Below are 14,062 nucleotides of genomic sequence, written 5' to 3'. Positions count from 1 at the left end.
GGCGATTTTTTGGTTTTGAATACAATTTTGGGACACTGCCCTGGTCCCATCGCAAGCACCGGCTGTAACAGTGCTCCCGCTGTGACAGGACAAGTTGTATGCGATATATATATATATATATATATATATATATATATATATATATATATATATATATATATATTTTTTTTTTTTTTTAATATTTGTACATATTTTTCCTGAAGGCAGGTTGTCAATGAAGCCACTAACTCTTTGTATCTGTCCTTTTCCCACTGTTTTTCAGAATGTTCTCTAAGTGTCGCCAACTTTTCTGTGCATTTAGGAAGAGGAACTTAATTTGTATTGAAGATACTTGCTTTTCCTTTCTCTTACCCAGATCCTAACAATGAAGCCCAAATACTACCATCGAAAGCAGTTGATCTTATTTTCGATGTTGATATGCATTGTGTTGTAAATGATAACTAGAAAGAAATGCCCACATCGGTTTGTTTCTTTCTTTCACCTTTGACAGAGACATCCGCCAAAGAGGGCTTGTTGCTCTGGTGTCAAAGGAAAACAGCTCCCTACCGAAATGTGAACATTCAGAACTTCCATCTTAGGTGAGTAATGTGTTTTGAATGAGACTATAACTGTACATTTTAATGTTAGACGAATAACGTCTGAACTTTGACCTGAGTCTTTTCTAAATCATCATGATTACATTCCTTCTGCCATTTTGATACCATGATGGAAAGTATGTTATTTCCTTGATCTTCTCTTCGCAGTAGAACGAACCTGTGACTTTACAGCAGTATTACTCAAAAACTACAAAATATTGAAGCCCTTGTGTATGAAGAATGTCTGCTATTGCCATTAAAGTGAAACATATTCTAGTAAATTATACTTTCAAATCTGGTTAAATGTGTTTTGTAGATAAACGAGACATGGATCTTCTCAAAAATTTTCCCCACGATTATTGACTTCACTTCCGACACGCTTTTCATTCCAAAACTCTTTTTCTTTTTAAACAATTTGTAAGACTTTTTTCTACTTAGGCTGTCCTCAATGTTGTTAACTTTGAAACAGGAAGTGACAACGGAGGAGGAAAGGAAGTGCAGTGTGTCACAGCAGAAACGTGCAAAGTAAAAGGAAGCATTCCTTTCACTCTCCACCAACAGGAAATCAAAAGCTTCTCCATTGTGCCTTTACTGCTGTAATGGTTCTGCTGACTGCACGTCTTGTTCCCCCCTGCTGCCTGTTCCTGCTTTATTTGTTGAAGGTAATCAGTTCACAAAAAAGGACCACGGCCTTAATAAGAAAAATGCACAAATTATTTAAAAATAATTCTTGTGATGTCCCTGTTTTGGTGGACTTTTTGAGTCGCAATTATATGTGTGGTGAATTGCAATGATTGGAGATGTTGTGTCTATGAAGTGGCGGGTCTTCAGCTCCCTTCTGAAGTGTAGAATTGTTGGCAGCTACATAAGCCATCTTACTTATATACACTAAAGTAAAACATTTTTTTGAGTTCACTTTCACTTGAAGCAAAAGTCGAATAAGGAAAGCCTTCCCAAAGCAGTGATATCCAGAATGGTACTGATTTTTCTATTGAAGACCAGCCACTCTGTATTCTAAAACCTTTCCTTGAAATTGTGTAAGCCAATGAGGAGCTCATGGGAGGTAGGAGGATGTGCATAAGGAAGGTGTCACACGTGGCAGCCAACACGGCCGAAAAGATAAGCGGGATGCCCGAAAAAGGACATAATGGTATGGACAGCACTATCCCTATTGTGACTTCATTGGACAGTCATGGTCATCACCCTCTGCCCAGTTTGTCCCAGGTACTTGAGTGTCACCGCATGTTCATGGACTTCAGCAGTCCCAACATGCCTCAAAATGCAGACGTTTCCCTTAGTGGGTAAGTAGAAGTTATGGGTCCACCCGAGACAGAGGGAGCACCTACCTACTACATACCCCATAAAGGTAGCTACTGTATTGCATTTTGATTTTGAGCATTTGATAATCTGATATTGTGGGGGGTGTGGCCATAAAACAACCATATCCCAATCTATAGCAAATTTCTGGTCAGCACCATGCTCCCATGAAGGGGCTAGTTAGCAGTGGAGTGGAAGAAGGTGTACATGTGGGGTGTTTCACTAAAATTGTGCTGGTGGGCTTCTTGTCTGATTGATTGTGGGAGGTCATTGCTCAGGAGGGGCCCTAGATAATCATAACATCATGTGACCAATCAAAAATGTACTGTGCTAATTGTCATGACATTTTAACTTGCTTTGCCTTTTATATCTTTCATTTTTGAAAAGCTGGAAAGACGGCCTTGGACTATGCGCACTTATTCACAGACACCGACCAGATCTCATAGACTACTCCAAACTCAACAAGGTCATCCTCCCCGCCTGACAGCATGGATGTCTGCTGTAGTCTGATGCTTTCTCCTGCATGTTACCCCAAAGGGGGGACCTCACAAACACTTGATGACCATGCATGCCCAGTTTTCAAATAATATAGTCCAGGCATGCTCATTTTCTGCCTTTGCTGGAAGCTTGTGACTGAGGTCAAGCATCTGGATGATTTCTGCCTCAATCATGAAAGCTATTTCCATTCCAGGAGGCTTTATCCTACAGTTTCATAAAATCAGCATGAACATACATAACTGCATGCATTTGTGTTCTATTTTGTGGTTTCACATTGCACCCAAGACCGAACTTATGGAAGACTGCAAAGGCATGCTCGATAGGAAACCATCTTGTAGCACTGACCAAATATTGCCAAAAAGCACGTTATAGCAAATTATGAGACAGTATTTGTAGACGTAGTAGAATGTAAGTTATGGGTATGACTGAATCAGTACTTCTCCAGCCAGTCAAAATTATTGAGTACCTTAGCAAATGGGAATCTGTATGCATGCTCTGTAACTGTGGAGTAATTTATGAAAGGTTTACGATGATTGTTTCCACTATGCTTCTTTCCATGCTTACTTCCTTTTCACGCCAGGCAGGGTGCAGTTGCGAAGCAGAAGTGGTCTGTGTTACACCACTTCGTCCAGTCACGTGAAGTGGCAACTCAAAGATATTCTTTCTGTGTCAAGAGTTCTGTTGAATTCACTGACCATAACTTTAGCTTTGCTTACCATCTCTTTCAGGGAAAGTGTCACTAGTTGCATAACTCAGCATGATAGGGGCTCCAGCAAAATTTTATGAGGCACTCCTGAAATCTCGGTTAGGCTGGCCAACACTTGGAAATAAAAGTGTGAGCTCCCTAAGAGATTGGATACTGTACAACCCCGCAACTGTGCAGGGCCAAAGTGACTTGTATGTGCCGCAACCACAATGATGCTTGGTGCGTTTTTCTTCTGTCTGAGTCTTTTGGTACCATACAAGCCATGTTTGGGCCCTAAAGCTGTCAACAGAGACAGTGAGGGTTAACACCAGACTAGCATATTTAATGCACGCCAATTGAAGGATACTGTCACTGTTCACTGGTGTATTCCATCTAACTGCACTAAGTGAAAACTGCTGTAGATTTTTATAAATGAGCCGATTCATGTGGAAGAGTGTTTTTGTCCCACAACTTAGACGGCCTAGTAACCAAGTCAGAGGAGCCAACTTGCACATTTTTGTAGGGGCGCTGAGCTGAAACCTACAACCGCCCATATGACATCACTTAAAGTGACGTCACAGGAAGTGACATTAACATGCAGGTTATTCCCTATGATATTCATTTCATGCAGCTTTAACTGTTTACCACATTACTTGTACCAGAGCCTTACCTAAATGTGCAGGGTATGCATTTTAAAAGTCGAAGATTAGTGACTGTTCTTTCCAAGTTCAGATCTCTCCACTCTGGCCCTAAAACCTTGAAAGGCTAACAGCATCGCGTGAGATTCCTTAGGGGTTTTAAAATGTACCTTTAGATAGTACCAGGTTGTTTTCTCTTTAAGAAATACATTTCTACCCCGGTGATCTATCATAACATCAGATGACCTTCATTCCCAGTGACTTGAGTGAAAGGCGGCCTTAAGCGATATCAGTACAGCTGAATTTCAATAGTCAAATCATAAAAAACATACCACGGCTTTACCTTTTTGCCGAAGATTTCCACCTGAAATCTTCTGTACGAAACATCACTTACAACGCCAGAAGGATTACATTATGCACCCTACTCATTACTTGGAACAAGAGGTTGCATGCCCAAGTTGCCCCTCCAGGTATGGCTCGGTGGCAGATGGGAGTTGCTTGCCCTGAAGCCCGACACAGCCATCCCATGCCACTTTGCCAACAATTGCCATTGAGGACACAGCTGATGGTCCCACCCTGCCATATACTTGTGCGTGGTTTGGGTGTGTTTTTGTTTTAGTTGATGAAGTTTGAATGTTAACCTTGTAGGTTTTATTGCAAAATGCAGTCGTGATTTTACCATGTTGTTTTACTGTTGGGCACTGGGCTGTTTTGTGTTCTGACCTGCACTGAAATACTGCATCGACCTTCCTCTTCGGGTAACAGTGGAAATGTGGTACACTAGAGAAAAACACCCACAGTAAACCACAACTGATCACTCCCTATACTCCAAAGATACTCGAATTTACATCTGGCTTCTATCCCAATTATCAAAAAAATGAAAAGAGGTGGTCGCTCCTTCTTAATGTAGCAAAGCTTTGGAACACCTTACCACCAGCTATTCGTATGATAGAAAACGAGCTACTCTTCCAGAAAGCGATCAAAACCTGGCTCTTTAAATACCCTTGTCCTTGAGGGGCTCGGTCCACTTGGCTGGGATGCTACCTCATACTGAGCGCTGGGATGCCTTCGGGTCGCCATGCGGTCTATAAATGATGTAAATAGAAATAGCAAGCAATGATGGAGCATTCACGTGACAGAATAATCATTGCATTAGTCAAAATTTCAAAGTAAACAATGGAATGCGCTTTGTTCAGGATTGTGAATTACAAAATGATTTTTTCCTCATTTAACTTGATGATTTAGAAAATAATATTGCATTCAAAACCGTGCCGAAAGACTAGAAAGACAAGGATGTTACCCTATTTATTAGAATTTTATGACGGCATTATAATATTTGATGATTTATTTTATTTTTTATTTATAAAGTTTCATATAGCGCAAACTTGATCCCGAAGGATATCAGAGCGCTTTACAATTTGAGGCAAGGGTAACAAATCAGAACATTGAACCCTTAGAGTTTGCATGCAGCTCTTACATGACAGTTAATAGCTCACTGTTCTATGTTAGGATTATAACTTATTAACTGCAGGGTAATAATAGGGTCTCTCTCACAAAAGCAGCAACCCACTGACCTATTCACAATACGTGCACTTTGTGATCTGCATGGCACATGTTCGTAGCAGCATGCACATTACACCTCTGCCATTCCTTTTCATGAGTCAAACCTTCCATTAGACAAAACATCATCTCTCTCTACTAAGAACATTAATCACTGGAGTTATCAAGACATTTTTATTGTTGCCCAAAAATGTTGGAGGCCAGGAAGGAGGCAGCAAGTGCTTTTAAAACTATATTATACGTACAAACACAACGCCCACACCTGAAGTTAGCACCCGGTGCGGTCGCACTGCCCTGGAGTCACCCTGCTCCAGGGTCCTGTGACCTCAGTGACAGAGTCACTGCCACTTTATGGTGTTCTGGTTCATAGGTCTGTCCCCAAGACTGGAGGTGAACTTCATGGATAGTGGTGGACAGGCCTTCAAGGTAATCCACACTTGCCACTGCTAGGGTCCACCTGCTGGTGCAAAGACATCCATTATGCATGAGGATTCTTGGAAACTCAGCAGGACTACCATCTCCTGCATAATAACTATGTACAAGAGTCATTCCTTCCGTCATCCTAAGTCCAACATGACACAGCAAGGTAGAACTCTGAGGGTACCACTTTGGGTATATAAACACCATATCTTGCTAAGGTAGTGAGAGGAGAAAAGGACTTAAATGCCGACATGCTGACGCGAGATGCTGAGGTCGTGCACGCAGACACTCCAGCTCGCAGTGGTCTGACATCCCTTGCGGGGTGTCCATCTCGAGGCCAAGATGGAGTCCCACAAAAAGGCTCTTCTTCAGGCCTTGGATTGCTACTTTTTGGAGAATATAGGAACAGTCACTTCACACCAAACCATCTGGGAGGCTTTCAAAACTGTAGTGAGGGGGCAGGCTCTCTCACTCATAGCAGAAGTCTGTAAAGACAAGACTGACTGACTGACTGACTGAAAGTATTTATAGAGCGCACTACTGCCGAGGCATCTTGGCGCTAAGAGAAGTAAACAGACACCACACATACAAGTTTAATGCTGAGTGAAAAGCCAGGTTTTAATTTCCTTCCTGAACAGCAGTCGGTTGGACTTGGCTGCCAGGAAGGGAAAGCGTTTTCCTCCCCATCTTGCTCTTTTTATCTTGGGAAGTTTGACCAGCCCAAGAGTGGCAGACCTCAAAGCATGCGTTGGTAGGTAGCAGGAGAACAGGGATTTCACAACCTCTGCCCCTCCCCCAAACAAGGCTTTATGAACCAACCAGAGTGATTTAAACTCAAAGCGCCGCCGTACAGTGAGCCAATGAAGTTGTTTTAACGCATTTGATAAAGGATGTTGTTTCGGTAGTTTAAGCAACACTCTGGCTGCCTCATTCTAAATTGATTGCAGTTTTGCCAATTGTGCAGCACCAGCTCCTAGATAAAGAGCATTGCCGTAATCAATTCTAGAAAGAATCGTGGCAATTATAACTGTTTTCCTCAAGGAGAGAGGAATGAACGGGAGGATCTTTCTCAGGCTTTTCAACATAAAAAAGCATGAAGATGATTCTTGATTGATATGAGCAGCCCAAGCCAGATCTTTGTCGAACATAAAGCCAAGATTCCTGGCTTTATTCACTGGTACAGGGCAGACCCCAGTTGAAGTTGGCCATCATAACTGATTCCAAATCGAAGCTTTGTGACCAAACTCTAAGACTTCCGTTTTATCAGTATTCAGTTTTAAGAAATTAGAATTCATCCAAGTCATCAGGGCCGAGGTGCACTTGGAGAATTCAGCTGCCATGACACCCACCGCGTGAGTTACAGACACTATCAGCTGAATGTCATCAGCATATGACATCATCGTAAAACCATAGCTTTTTATTAGTTTTGCCAGCGGGGCAACATAGATGTTAAAAAGAGTGGGGGATAAGGCAGAGCCCTGAGGGACTCCTCCAGGAAGTAGGAATTCCTCCGACTGGTAGCCATCCCAGAAAATGACTTGTTCCCTAGACGATAGGAAGGAGGTGAGGAGGGCAAGAGCTGTGCCCGAGATACCTATGTCCTGTAGCCTTTGTGTTAGCACCGCATGGCTCACGGTATCGAAGGCTGCTGTTAAATCAAGCAAGACTAGTGTAGCCCTTCCAAGGTAAAATAACTGGTCCAAGTGGAAACTGATATCCTCCGGCTGGAGGATGAGAGTGAAGGAGAGGTTGGGGGTGACAAACTGCATGAGCTCAGGCTCAAGAGGGAGGAATACAAGTCCATTGCCAATGACAGGGCCTAAACCTTGGACAGGGAGAAAGAGCGCATGATATATGACTTGGGTGACAAGGCTAACAAGCTCCTTGCCTGGTTTGACAGGAGGGAACTGGTGAGTCAGCTCGTCCCAGAACTTACGGACGTGCAGGGGAAGGTATTTGCATCTCTGAGTTTAAATGTAGTTTCAGTTGTGCTTAATAACTTTTAGCAAAACCAAGCACATAGCAAGGAAAGCAAGCAGGCTATCTTTAAGGCACATCCAAAGTTTTAGTGGGATGCTGGTCTAGATTATGACACTTGATATTAGTCTTGTGTATATTATTTCATCCTATATGTGTGTGTTCTGGCTGTGTACCGCTTTGGGTTGTTCTGTTTGTATGGGATCCTGTGGCCCAATTGGTCTGCGTGTGTGGCTGCCAGTAGGTTTGTTGGTCTTTGTGTACATTGATGTTTGTAGGTTGATCTGTGAGCACATATGCATGCATTTGTGATTTCTATGATAAAAAAAGGTGGCATTACATTCTCACACCCTGCCTTTTCGAGTCCAGCCACAAACAGGAGCTACCACCAGCTAAACATAAACCATTACCTTCCCTCATCCATCTACTGACTCTCCGCAGGTCTCCCTTTAACAAGGGTAGGAGGCATAAAAGAAGGTCAGATCTGCAAACCCCCTGTTTTTAGGTCGAGCATTCGAGATCTCTTTTATTCACTTTAGCATATACTTATATGTGTATGTACTCTGTGGGCTCTGGAGATCAGCCCTAGGACTTGTCTGCTTCCGCTTAGGGATTTTTTTTTCTGTTCAACTGCCTCTATTTAACTGTCTTGATAGAAAACGACCAGTAGAGGTCAGTAAAATACCAGAATTGCTTTATGCTGAGGAACAGTTTTTTTTTCTTTCTGGCACCTGCCTCTATTTAACTTTCTTGATAGAAAACGACCAGCAGAGGTCAGGAAAATACCAGAATCACTTTAGCATTCTCTAAATTCCATTTCATGGAAACTGACTTCCAAGAGCACCCGTGGACAATAATATTTTCTTCAAACCTTCTATTTTCAGTGATATGACCACCGAAGGCCCTGATTTTATATTAAAAACAGAGCTTTGGACCATACCATTTCTTGCTGAAAGGCAATATTTCTCTCCATGTGTTCCCATACCTGGTGTGTCACGCAATTTGGTGCTTACTTTCCCTCCATGTTAAAGAACAGTAGCTGGTTCAGAACCCAGGCTAATGTGCTGCATAGCTAAATACATATTAGGTCTTAAAGGCGAGATTGATTGCATTGCAAATGCTTGTTTGTATGTATGTCCACTGGCTGGGCTGCGGTGTTCCACAGCAATGCGTTTTTTCTTTTGCTGCTGTTACGCACCTGGTTAATAGTGCACAGGATGGGCCTGTTGCAGAAATACCTTCAATCTTGCTAATACTGTATTGTGCTGAACCTTCTTCCCTAATTTCTACTGAGAGCTCACTTTTAGAGGGTTAGTGATTCCCCTCTTCAGCATCATCTGTGTGGTGTGGCTCTTGTTGCACTGTTCATTGCTGACTGTCCTTCACAGTCTTCGATAAAGGATCTTAAGTCTATTTCTTATGATATCCTGTTTGGGAAATGTTGTGCCTTTGGATGAAATGGAGACATAGGCCAATCTTCTGGCACATATTTCTTCTGAAGCTCACAGGGCATTGGCCTTTGCTTGTGTGAATTCAGTGGAAGCGCGCTGACATTATTCTGTGACTGGAAGGGAGATTTGGATGCAGAAGATGGGTCTTCTTAAGGTGCCCTTTCTGGGTCACGAGTAAGACTTACCTTCTGCCTTCATAGCACCTGGAAGTCATTGGTGCACATTTTCAATTCCTTCTGGGGACTGTGTTTATGCCACAAGCTAGGGCTGCCAAATTTATATCATATGTCCAGTATATTGTCAAGTGCAGAAGTTAAGTCCACCTGGTCGGTTGGGGCTCAGCTTTTGGTCTCTGCCCAAACTAGTTACTTCCTCCTTATCTCTAGATTTGTGAAAATAATTTCAGGTCCCTTGGACTTACCTGCTCCTCAGGCCCTTAATCTACTATCGTCTAGACTATTGTTATCCTTTGACACGCATCTTTGAGACTCTAGTTCTGTACTCTCTCTAAGACTTAGTTCACACTGTATTGGTGATTTTCAAATGTTTTTTTTTCTCTCCTTTGCCTCTACTTTTGTTCTCATGACAACAGATGCCATCATTTCAGGTTTGGTAGTTACGTGGATCCATGTTCCCCTGAGGGGTTGGCCAGACACAAAACAGCGCCAGTCGTCAAATTCGAGAGAGTTGGCTGCTGTGCAACAGGCACTCCACTGCTTTTACTTTTGCACTCTGTGTTCTGGTGGGGCTTTTTTTGTGCAGATGGCATGGCCAAAAGCCTCCTTCAACCAACAATCAAGGACAGGATCTGATTGACTTGACTTTCCAGATAGGAAGTGTTTACTCTGATTTCCAATGAATATCTTTTTTGTCACAGGACTTTTGCAGAACTCTCTCTGAGGTTTGGGATTCTGTAACGGATCCATTTTGCAAATGCGTCTGAAACTTTTCTTCCTTGCTTGTGTGGATGCCCTGAAACCCTTCGTCCTTCTCTTCTAGCATATGAGTTCCCTCATTTTTCTAAGATTGCATTGCGGCATGGCTTGCAGATCCCTGAGGGACTCCTCCAGGAAGTAGGAATTCCTCCGACTGGTAGCCATCCCAGAAAATGACTTGTTCCCTAGACGATAGGAAGGAGGTGAGGAGGGCAAGAGCTGTGCCCGAGATACCTATGTCCTGTAGCCTTTGTGTTAGCACCGCATGGCTCACGGTATCGAAGGCTGCTGTTAAATCAAGCAAGACTAGTGTAGCCCTTCCAAGGTAAAATAACTGGTCCAAGTGGAAACTGATATCCTCCGGCTGGAGGATGAGAGTGAAGGAGAGGTTGGGGGTGACAAACTGCATGAGCTCAGGCTCAAGAGGGAGGAATACAAGTCCATTGCCAATGACAGGGCCTAAACCTTGGACAGGGAGAAAGAGCGCATGATATATGACTTGGGTGACAAGGCTAACAAGCTCCTTGCCTGGTTTGACAGGAGGGAACTGGTGAGTCAGCTCGTCCCAGAACTTACGGACGTGCAGGGGAAGGTATTTGCATCTCTGAGTTTAAATGTAGTTTCAGTTGTGCTTAATAACTTTTAGCAAAACCAAGCACATAGCAAGGAAAGCAAGCAGGCTATCTTTAAGGCACATCCAAAGTTTTAGTGGGATGCTGGTCTAGATTATGACACTTGATATTAGTCTTGTGTATATTATTTCATCCTATATGTGTGTGTTCTGGCTGTGTACCGCTTTGGGTTGTTCTGTTTGTATGGGATCCTGTGGCCCAATTGGTCTGCGTGTGTGGCTGCCAGTAGGTTTGTTGGTCTTTGTGTACATTGATGTTTGTAGGTTGATCTGTGAGCACATATGCATGCATTTGTGATTTCTATGATAAAAAAAGGTGGCATTACATTCTCACACCCTGCCTTTTCGAGTCCAGCCACAAACAGGAGCTACCACCAGCTAAACATAAACCATTACCTTCCCTCATCCATCTACTGACTCTCCGCAGGTCTCCCTTTAACAAGGGTAGGAGGCATAAAAGAAGGTCAGATCTGCAAACCCCCTGTTTTTAGGTCGAGCATTCGAGATCTCTTTTATTCACTTTAGCATATACTTATATGTGTATGTACTCTGTGGGCTCTGGAGATCAGCCCTAGGACTTGTCTGCTTCCGCTTAGGGATTTTTTTTTCTGTTCAACTGCCTCTATTTAACTGTCTTGATAGAAAACGACCAGTAGAGGTCAGTAAAATACCAGAATTGCTTTATGCTGAGGAACAGTTTTTTTTTCTTTCTGGCACCTGCCTCTATTTAACTTTCTTGATAGAAAACGACCAGCAGAGGTCAGGAAAATACCAGAATCACTTTAGCATTCTCTAAATTCCATTTCATGGAAACTGACTTCCAAGAGCACCCGTGGACAATAATATTTTCTTCAAACCTTCTATTTTCAGTGATATGACCACCGAAGGCCCTGATTTTATATTAAAAACAGAGCTTTGGACCATACCATTTCTTGCTGAAAGGCAATATTTCTCTCCATGTGTTCCCATACCTGGTGTGTCACGCAATTTGGTGCTTACTTTCCCTCCATGTTAAAGAACAGTAGCTGGTTCAGAACCCAGGCTAATGTGCTGCATAGCTAAATACATATTAGGTCTTAAAGGCGAGATTGATTGCATTGCAAATGCTTGTTTGTATGTATGTCCACTGGCTGGGCTGCGGTGTTCCACAGCAATGCGTTTTTTCTTTTGCTGCTGTTACGCACCTGGTTAATAGTGCACAGGATGGGCCTGTTGCAGAAATACCTTCAATCTTGCTAATACTGTATTGTGCTGAACCTTCTTCCCTAATTTCTACTGAGAGCTCACTTTTAGAGGGTTAGTGATTCCCCTCTTCAGCATCATCTGTGTGGTGTGGCTCTTGTTGCACTGTTCATTGCTGACTGTCCTTCACAGTCTTCGATAAAGGATCTTAAGTCTATTTCTTATGATATCCTGTTTGGGAAATGTTGTGCCTTTGGATGAAATGGAGACATAGGCCAATCTTCTGGCACATATTTCTTCTGAAGCTCACAGGGCATTGGCCTTTGCTTGTGTGAATTCAGTGGAAGCGCGCTGACATTATTCTGTGACTGGAAGGGAGATTTGGATGCAGAAGATGGGTCTTCTTAAGGTGCCCTTTCTGGGTCACGAGTAAGACTTACCTTCTGCCTTCATAGCACCTGGAAGTCATTGGTGCACATTTTCGATTCCTTCTGGGGACTGTGTTTATGCCACAAGCTAGGGCTGCCAAATTTATATCATATGTCCAGTATATTGTCAAGTGCAGAAGTTAAGTCCACCTGGTCGGTTGGGGCTCAGCTTTTGGTCTCTGCCCAAACTAGTTACTTCCTCCTTATCTCTAGATTTGTGAAAATAATTTCAGGTCCCTTGGACTTACCTGCTCCTCAGGCCCTTAATCTACTATCGTCTAGACTATTGTTATCCTTTGACACGCATCTTTGAGACTCTAGTTCTGTACTCTCTCTAAGACTTAGTTCACACTGTATTGGTGATTTTCAAATGTTTTTTTTTCTCTCCTTTGCCTCTACTTTTGTTCTCATGACAACAGATGCCATCATTTCAGGTTTGGTAGTTACGTGGATCCATGTTCCCCTGAGGGGTTGGCCAGACACAAAACAGCGCCAGTCGTCAAATTCGAGAGAGTTGGCTGCTGTGCAACAGGCACTCCACTGCTTTTACTTTTGCACTCTGTGTTCTGGTGGGGCTTTTTTTGTGCAGATGGCATGGCCAAAAGCCTCCTTCAACCAACAATCAAGGACAGGATCTGATTGACTTGACTTTCCAGATAGGAAGTGTTTACTCTGATTTCCAATGAATATCTTTTTTGTCACAGGACTTTTGCAGAACTCTCTCTGAGGTTTGGGATTCTGTAACGGATCCATTTTGCAAATGCGTCTGAAACTTTTCTTCCTTGCTTGTGTGGATGCCCTGAAACCCTTCGTCCTTCTCTTCTAGCATATGAGTTCCCTCATTTTTCTAAGATTGCATTGCGGCATGGCTTGCAGATGTGGTGTATCCTCATTGTGACTGGGTTGAGATGAGGAAGGATGTGAGGACCCAATGGCATGATTACGTACTTTAATACTCCAATACCTTTTTCTTGCTTGAGTACTGATATACCTTGCCTCACTTCAAGGCCCCTCTCCCTGTTGGACTTGAATATGGTTGGTTGTTAAGTTGGTCTGTCTTACCCTGGTGGCTCCCACCCCTGTTAGAAGAATGGCCCAGTGACCATCACTAGACATGCTGTAGGGGAGAATGTTTTCCTCCTACACTGGGTCACATAGTTTCTAAGGGACATGGTCTCACCTCAGCATGTCAGTACAGGAATGAGAAAGGAACTTCAGAGTAAGGAGATTACTGTTATTTAATTGGGCTGTTGGCAGTGGGACATGAAAACAGCTTTAAATGGAAACATAGAAGTTGTGTTACTCACTAGCCACAGTACTTGTTTTCTCCTGAGAAGTGGTGGTACCCTGTCATTAAATATATTTCAGCAGTGCTGAGAAGTGCAGGTACTCTCCCTTTTAAACTAAAGAAATGCAGGTACACTTTTCTGGACAGTACCTTCCCATTTAAAGCACTGGCAATGTATAGTTTACAAGACTATGTTTGTGTTGCCTGTGTGTATACCATTTTATAATGATCTATGTGCATGGGTTACTGTACATCTGTTGGTCTGTGTGTGTGGGTGTCTGTAGGAGCGTTAGTCTGTGTGAGTATGGGTGTTTGAATGGGTGTTGTTTTGTCTGTATACTTACATGTTTGTGTAATCTACATGATAATGTGTGCATTTGTGTTGTGTGTCTCTATGTGCATGCATTAAACAAAGGCGAACCCTATTGCCTTTGTCATTTCTTGTTTTTATTTGGTATTGTAACAAATCAACACAAT

General features: G+C 42.8%; 1 protein-coding gene across 1 annotated transcript in view; it reads left to right on the top strand.

The window, feature by feature from the left end:
* Nucleotides 1-14,062, top strand: part of ACTN2 (actinin alpha 2) — a 296,075-nt gene that overhangs the window by 138,115 nt on the left and 143,898 nt on the right. Inside the window, exons 5-6 of the mRNA XM_078648602.1 lie at nucleotides 491-578; nucleotides 2,280-2,358. Of these exons, the coding sequence (XP_078504728.1) occupies nucleotides 491-578; nucleotides 2,280-2,358 (167 nt within the window). The remainder of the gene's footprint in view (nucleotides 1-490; nucleotides 579-2,279; nucleotides 2,359-14,062) is intronic.

This window comes from Lissotriton helveticus, chromosome 6 (genome assembly GCF_964261635.1).
Source record: "Lissotriton helveticus chromosome 6, aLisHel1.1, whole genome shotgun sequence".
Taxonomy (NCBI): Eukaryota; Metazoa; Chordata; class Amphibia; order Caudata; family Salamandridae; genus Lissotriton; species Lissotriton helveticus.
This window is presented reverse-complemented; position numbering and strand designations above follow the sequence as displayed.